This window comes from Dreissena polymorpha, chromosome 14 (assembly GCF_020536995.1).
Source record: "Dreissena polymorpha isolate Duluth1 chromosome 14, UMN_Dpol_1.0, whole genome shotgun sequence".
NCBI lineage: Eukaryota > Metazoa > Mollusca > Bivalvia > Myida > Dreissenidae > Dreissena > Dreissena polymorpha.
The window spans coordinates 45928653-45937125 of record NC_068368.1 but is presented as its reverse complement, the minus strand read 5'-3'; the positions used below and the strand labels follow the sequence as shown (position 1 = coordinate 45937125).

At 37.7% G+C, this 8473-nt stretch overlaps 1 protein-coding gene across 1 annotated transcript in view; it reads left to right on the top strand.

The window, feature by feature from the left end:
* The first annotated feature begins 5331 nt into the window (after positions 1-5331).
* Positions 5332-8473, top strand: part of LOC127857329 (multiple epidermal growth factor-like domains protein 8) — an 81508-nt gene continuing 78366 nt past the window's right edge. Inside the window, exons 1-2 of the mRNA XM_052393733.1 lie at positions 5332-6493; positions 7913-8061. Coding sequence (XP_052249693.1) covers positions 5332-6493; positions 7913-8061 — 1311 coding nt within the window. The remainder of the gene's footprint in view (positions 6494-7912; positions 8062-8473) is intronic.

Here is an 8473-nt window from a genome sequence, read left to right as displayed (position 1 = left end):
TAACAAGACGACGAGTGGCACGATACATTGGCGAAATGATTGGTAGAAAAGTTTCGTCGATTGCGATGGCCTAGTTTCGTTGTTCGAAGATCACTTTAAGAGGAAATGCGTCGAAGTATCGCTATTCTGGTGTTGTATACCATCTTTCTGTGTGCAACGGATCCTGTAAACATGGAAGAACCATCCTTACAAACGAAACTGGGCGTTATCTCGGATGGGGAAAACACACCACCTACCCTAGTTATGCAAGATGCGAATGGCTGATTGATGGTATATTTCATATTGTTTTCTTGCTTTTTTGTTGAACTTTGGTACTGAACTCATTTTTGTGCTTATTTATGTCTTAACATGTTATGATTCACAGGTAATGTCGCAACAGATTTAATTAATAGTGTCATGAGTGCTAGTGTTTTTTCCAGGCCGTTTGAGTGTGGCGAATCGCCATGCCCCTTTTTTGTAGCGTCACGTTGCCCCTTTCAAAGCCATTTAGCGCTGCGCTGCCCTTTCATAAGGCCACCGCCCTGCCCTTATATGAGCACCCGCTGTTTTCTGCCCTTATTGATAACATCTTAATTGCCCCTTGACCAAATTTCTAAGCCGACTGGTATCAGATTATGGCCTCCGAGGCAGCGCGTTTGTCAATTAGTCATGCATGAATAACCCCATGTCAGTATCAATCGTTATGTTATACCACTAATTGGTCGGTAATGTGTACTCCTCCACGCTAAAATCGTGGACCATTACTTCGGAGACTTTTGATGAAAAGCTTGATGTTATCCTCGTGGCAATTGTGCATTTCATACATAATTCAGTAATATCAAAACATATTTTTACCCATAATTACATTTAAAAACACAAACAAATTAATTATTTATCGATATCGTCTTTAAGATAATTAATTATTGAATTAATTACTGAGACGTATACTAATTAAAGAAATGCGAATCGTGTATAAGGCGGACGTATGAGACGATTTTACGTTGCTATGCGCACCTGTCGCTTACATCATTTTGACATTTTAACAACATGGTGGATATACAGAATTAAACTGTGACTCGGCAAACATGGCAAATAAAGTCGTAAACGATCAAATTAACGATGGAGATTATAAATTCAGAAGGAATTAATGAAATGTCTGTGATAATCAACTATGCATAAAAATGTTTAGATAGCAAACACATACTAATTTGTAATCTACTCCGTGGTGTATCACGATATTTCATGGAAACGAGTGCTTGCATATTGTAAGCGATCAGTTTACTCGCAATATTAAACATCTGACAGGATTATCTTTAGAAATGGGATAAGACAAACATGGTTTCATTTATATGTTAGTGGATCTGTGTATATCAGATTCATATGCATATATTGTTTTATTATGTTTGTCGTGCTGTACAGTGTATTGAAACAGCATGGAACTTAATGTACATTACAAGGTAAATATATAATATATATCAAAGTAAGTTAAAATACATCAATTACTATAACATGTACCATTAAACAGAGCTCCAGATAAGGGCCGTATAGCCGTAAATACGCCCTTTTTGATGAAGATTTACGCATTTATTTTTATAAACTGGACGTACAATTACGACATTAATATCCATTTTACGCATTTACAACAAAAATCAGGCCGTACCGATACGTCTGCGTCAGCGCGGCGTGATTTGTTGGTCTCTAACCTAACGGCACTTTTCGTTAATTTAAATTACCGAAAAGTTGTAGACTGGTTCATATATTATTGTCTATTCTGTCGCGTGATTTCCTGTAACTTGTAAATCCGTCAAAAACGATATGTCTGCGCACAATTGAATGCCGGCTTAACCAAAAGCGGCTCAAAACAACACTTTGTTGTCATATAATGACTACATACGGTGTCTTCTAACCATCCTGACATTAAATATGTAAACCCAGAAAAAGACATTGTCGCCCCGATATTAAACGATTTGATTGCATCGGTGGCGTAAAACGTTAGAAAACATGATGGGAAACGGATGAGACAGTGAAATAAGTGTTCATTTACTTAGCTTACTAGTTGGCTTGTGTTTTCTTGTCAAGAAAAATGAAGAAATAGTATTACTCATGAGTTTTAATGTGTAGTTGTATTACATGTAGCATCATAATTCAGAATGGAAAACCTAATAGAGTAACTGTTTAAGAAGCTACATATATTTATTTTAATTGCTGCAAATGTTTCCGTAAAGTCAGTTATACACCCTTCAATATCCAAGAACACGGGTAGTACAGTACTACCTGTATTTTTGGATATGGTAGTACAGGTACTAATTGATTTTAAGCGCTTCTCCTTTTCTTTCTGTCAGTGGCAGTACCGTTACTAATTTCACAAATCCTTATCTGGAGCTCTGCCATTAAATGTGCTTGTTTATATTTTATGTTTTTCTACAACTGCCGCTGATGTGATTGCATGTTTCTCCCTCATTCAGGTATTCACGGAACGTTTTTGCCCTTTTTTGCCTAAACTGCGCGCTAAAATGCCCTTTTTGAAAGTAATACGCCATGCCCCCTTTGCCCTCCTGGGAAAAACACTAAGTGCTTTTGAAGTTTGCCTGAAGTCATCCTGAGTTGATCAGAACCCACCATTTGGTTAGAGCTGTTCTCGTCCCACAGTTGGTGCACTTTTTCTCACGTGTAACCTATTAGAAATGTTAAGATGGGAGAAGGTACAACATTGTGCACTAGAATGAATTTATCACTGTTAATTAAAATCCCGCAGGAACCACTAACACGACATGCTCTACCAACTGAGTTCACTGTAGTTGCAATCATCCAACTCTCCACTACTGGTTGCAATAATACAAATCCCGCCTATATTGACCCTCCGGGTACGTATGTACTCATAAAAGCTCAGAGCATTCAAGAAGAATAAGCTCACTGGGATGCTAGTTTTTTCTTCATTCTATTTACCCAGCACCACATGGTGCTGGTGCTATTAAAATTAAAATGATTGAAAAATGAACCAATGACTGAATGAGTTCACGAAACCATGAACACCAGAACACCACTTCTGCAGCTTTATCTCTGACCGATTATCAACATTCACAACACTTATTATACCATCTTAGTTACTTCTTCACACAGACACACATAACATATATATGTATTAACCTTTATGCATATGCAGATTTAGACTGTCATGCACAGCTAGATATTTAACCCAAAGATTGGCATGAAGCCATTTGAAATAAATTATATTCATTGTGTAATTCATTGACCACTATCATGCTTTTTCATGTTCAAAGTTAATGCCATGCCCATAAGTGTCATTATTTATTATGTGGAACTATTGGCATAGAGAATTAGAGATTACCAGAAAGTTCAAGTATTTGTGTTGATATATATGTAGTCCTTCCCCAAAATAAATTTTTAATCTGTATTTGCAGCTAAGCATCCCAACAAGTCGATCTACTTGGAGTTTGAGTTCATAGACACAGAATGCTCCTATGACTTCTTGTTTGTGTTTGACGGGGACTCCTACCTGTCACCGACGCTGGCCAGTCTTAGTGGCCAACATAGACCTGGGCCCATCGTTGCCAATCTGGAAAGGTTATGCTTATGTGTCATGGAGACATCTTTTGTTGTTGTTATCCTCTCTTTAACACAGAGGCCAGGGATTGAGTTCATGGATGTGTGGAAGTTATTATCCCCCCGCCATAGGCGGAGGGATGTTGTTTTAGCGCCTTCCGTCTTTCCGTCCGTCCGGATCCATATCTTGGAAGTGCTTTGGCGGATTTCATTGAAACTTGGTATGAGTATATATATGGATAAGAGAATGATGCACACCAAATGGCATTGTACACCATCTGTTAATAACGGAGTTATGGTCCTTTGTATCTTCAAAAATGCTTTTTTTGTGTCTGGAGCCATATCTTGGATGTGCTTTGGCGAATTTCATTGAAACTTGGAATGAGTATATATATGGATCAGCGGATGATTCATGCCAAATGGCGTTGTACACCATCTGTTAATAACAGAGTTATGGCCCTTTGTATCTTGAAAAAATGCTTTTTTGAGTGTCAAATATAACACTTTTGTGTCCAGAAGCATATTGGCGGGGGATATCAATTCAACGAATTTAACACTACCTAAGTACACATTCGATTATAATAATTTAAAATTAGATAACAGAAATTACTATTTATGCCCCCTTTCGAAGAAAACGGGGCATATAGTGATCGGACTGATCCTTCACACTTTGCGTTTAGGTTTCGAAAAATGCTCATAACGTCTATGTCCCTTGAGATATTACCTTCATATTTGGTATGCATGTGTATATGGACAAGGTCTTTCCATACGCACACAATTTTTTACCCCTGTGACCTTGACCTTGAACTTAGGGTCAGCGTTTAGGTTTCGAAATTTGCGTTTAGGTTTTCAAAAAATTCTCATAACTTCTATGTCCCTTGAGATATAACCTTCATATTTGGTATGCATGTGTATATGGACAATGCCTTTCCATACGCACACAAATTTTGACCCCTGTGACCTTGACCTTGAACTAAGGGTCCGCGTTTAGGTTTCGAAATCTGCGTTTAGGTTACGAAAAATGCTCATAATTTCTATGTCCCTTGAGATATAACCTTCATATTTGGTATGCATGTGTATATGGACATGGCCTTTCCATACGCACAACACATTTTACCCCTGTGACCTTAACCTTGAACTTAGGGTCCGCGTTTAGGTTTTGAAATCTGCGTTTAGGTTTCAAAAATGCTCATAACTTCTATGTCCCTTGAGATATAACCTTCATATTTGATATGCATTTGTACATGGACAAGGTCTTTCCATAAGCACACAAATTTTGACCCCTGTGACCTTGACCTTGAACTAAGTGTCCGCGTTAAGGTTTAGAAATTTGCGTTTAGGTTTTGAAAAATGCTCATAACTTCTATGTTCCTTGAGATATAACCTTCATATTTGGTATGCATGTGTATATGGACAAGGCCTTTCCATACACACAAAAAATTTGACCCCTGTGACCTTGACCTTGAAGATAGGGTCCGCGTTCAGGTTTCAAAATCTACGTTTAGGTTTTGAAAAATGCTCATAACTTCTATGTCCCTTCAGATATAACCTTCATATTTGGCATGCATGTGTATATAGACAAGGCCTTTCCATACGCACACGAATTTTGACCCCTGTGACCTTGACCTTGAACTTAGAGTCCGTGTTAAGGTTTCGAAATCTGCGTTTAGGTTTCGAAAAAAGCTCATAACTTCTTTCTAGCGTTTATAGGGGGAATAAGTCATATCTGACAGCTCTTGTTTTCACTTTAATTGCATTCCGGGTAACATGACCAAACTTTGATTACAGATGCTGGTGTACCTATTCAGCGACAGGAACTATGAACGAACTGGATTTCGGGCCAGCTATTCCATGCAAGACTGTCCATTCAATTGCACTGGCCACGGCAACTGTATTGGACACCAGTGCTACTGCTTTATGGGCCGAACAGGGAATTACTGCCAGCTCGAGGAATGTCCTCAAAACTGTAGCAGTCATGGTGCTTGTGTGATGAAAGATGACAATTCCACGTATAAGTGTCAGTGCGAGAAAGGGTATGCAGGGTATATGTGCAATATTAGTTTGAACAATTCAGAAGGGAGTGAGCTCTGGTACACCTTACTGCCTGAAGGCATGGGACTTGAACCCCGTTCTGCCCATGCCGGTGCTTTTGTGTCTCGGACCGAGTGCTTGTATGTATTTGGTGGGTTTTCGTTGAACGAAGTTTTAAGTGATCTCAACTGTTACTGTATAAACGAAACCACTTGGAATTCTATAAATAGATCTGAGCCCTGGCCGAAAGGTCGTTATGAGCATGCGATAGAACTGTTTGAGGATGGGTTCTACATGTTTGGGGGTATGCTTGACGATGGGAATTACAGTGATGAACTGTGGTTTTTTAATGTCACGTCAGAGACATGGACTCTGTGTGCCAATGAGAGTGTATTCAAACCTTTACAGCTCTCTGGCCACACACTTACGAGGGTTGAAGACAATTTGTATGTGTTCGGGGGGAAAACCAAAGATGGATTATTTTGGTCAAATATTTATAAAATCAATGGACACATTCCAACAGAATGGCAGGAAGTATTACCTCTGGCCGGCAAATCATCGGCTAGAAGGCTTGTAGGACATTCAACCGTTTATCACAAAGAATCAAAATCGCTACTCATCTACGGAGGTTATTCTCACAATGCCGATGAGCCCCGTTATGGGTCGCATAAAGACGAACTGCATTTGTTCCATGTTGAGAACAAAATCTGGTCGAAGATCAAGACGAACGAAGCACTGGACAACGGTCCAGCTCCTAGTCAGCGGTCGTTTCATTCGGCCAACATCATGGGCAACTATATGGTTGTGTTTGGAGGCAACACTCACATACATCACGATGTGGAGAAATGCTACGATTATGAAATATATCTTTATCATCTCGGATGTCATATATGGGTGAAAGCGGAATTGCTTATGGGAAGTATGTACCTTTTCTTTGTGTGTTTGTTTATACAGTGTTTTTGTCCTTCTTTACAAATTAAAAGGTACATTCCCAATTGAGGAAAAAACTACAAATTACAAATTGCCGTCTGAAATATCCCTAAAAAGAAGGAACATTTTGTCAATTTCTTTCCTAAGTGCATGATCTGCAATTTAACCAATAAAATGAGCGCTAAAACTGAACATTTCAAGCCAAAAGCATGTAAATGAATGTTTGCATTGGTTTGTGCAATTATTTATACCAAGCAATGTAAGAGACCCATAATTTCCAAATTTTAAGATTTCACGACTCTAATCTTCCAATTTCAGGGTTTTTCTCAAATTACAATAGGTACTGTACCAGTCCTTTTCTCAATCTGATTATCGGGCAAAACAATTGCTGATATCTGTAATAGTTTGACTGTTTTGAAGCGCATCTCTCTATTTTGCATTGTTTAATGATATCTTTTAAATTAAAATATACAGATTTTTATTTTTGCAAGAGCTTTGTCAAAGAAAAAAAAGAGGATTAGAACTTGGCCCACTGTCACCAGAGCACAACATGCACATGGTTAGCTTTTGTTAGTGCCTAATGTCTGTCTTTATTCATGCGTCATCAACATCTGCTTTATGAACACTCTAGATGCCAGGAGTTCGTTTCATAAACGATCGTACAACAATTTTAACTTATGAGAAAATTTTGTAATCTTAATAAGTAGGCGAACTAGCTCGCAATGCTCATCAAATATATACGGCGCTTGAGATGCCAATGTAATTTATTTAGTACTGAACATTTATAATCATATGATATGGACTTTAGCAATTATTTTTCTTCGAAAAATATATCGTGTCCTAAATGTGTACTACAATGTTCATTGAAACGGTCCCCAGATTTATTGTTAATACTTACATGTAATGCAACTTGCCCAATAATGTTGGTTGTTTTTGAAACTTGGAAACTTCACCCCCTCAAGATAAACATCCATATCAAATGTTCAAATAAAAAAGCTTGTGAACACTATAGGTAACATTTATAGCAAAATATTCATGAAAATGGTTAAAAACATAATATATCCCAATGATATCTCTGTTGATTTTTAAAATTTAAACTGGGTCATGTTAGATATAAAAAAAGGTCACAATAAAGAAAAAAAAAGGTTGTCCACAAATTAAAGAAAAAGCTCATGAACACTCTAGAGGCCACATTTATTGCCCAATCTATTCTTCATTTAACTTGGTCTGAACATTTTCCCCAAAATAATAGTTCTTGATACATGGGAAAGATTTTGTTTTTAAAAATCAAGTTGAAAAAGTTTTTCTCCTAAAAAATAAGGGAGCATTATACATAACTGCGGGTAGTAGTAAGTACAGTGTGTTTTATGGTAGCGTAAAACACACTCTTATCTTTTTTCTTTTGCAGAATACAGTTCAGCACTTGATGACGGCAGGGTGAGTCATGTTGCAGCCGTTGCCTATGGTAACACACTCCTTGTTGCTGGGGGGTACGCTGGATACGTGAAGGGCGACGTCATGGCGTTCAAGTTCCCGCCATTGATTGCTCCACCTAGTGTAAGATACAGGCATACACTGTTGCAGACTAGTTCTTATAAATGTTATTTTATATACATATGTTTTTTTACCTTAAGGCTAAGCCTTAGATCCATACTGCCTTTAATTTTTGGTTACTTAAAATATGTGTATCGGCCAAAACACCTTGCAGGTTTATGTTTCATTCAAACTTAATTAAATGCTCCTTCAACATCTCCAGTTGTTTGGTTGTTTGACTTAATTGGCATATGTAACACATATCAAATTGCCCAAATTGTTGTTTTTCACATGTTTAAGATAGATATAAGAACCAGCACATGTTTATGAAAACAAAACCACATACATAATTTGCAAGTTTTACCTTAACTATCCGACAAACCAGTTTTTTTTTATAAGCAACAAGCTGTGCAAATGAATGATATTTCTTTTCAAT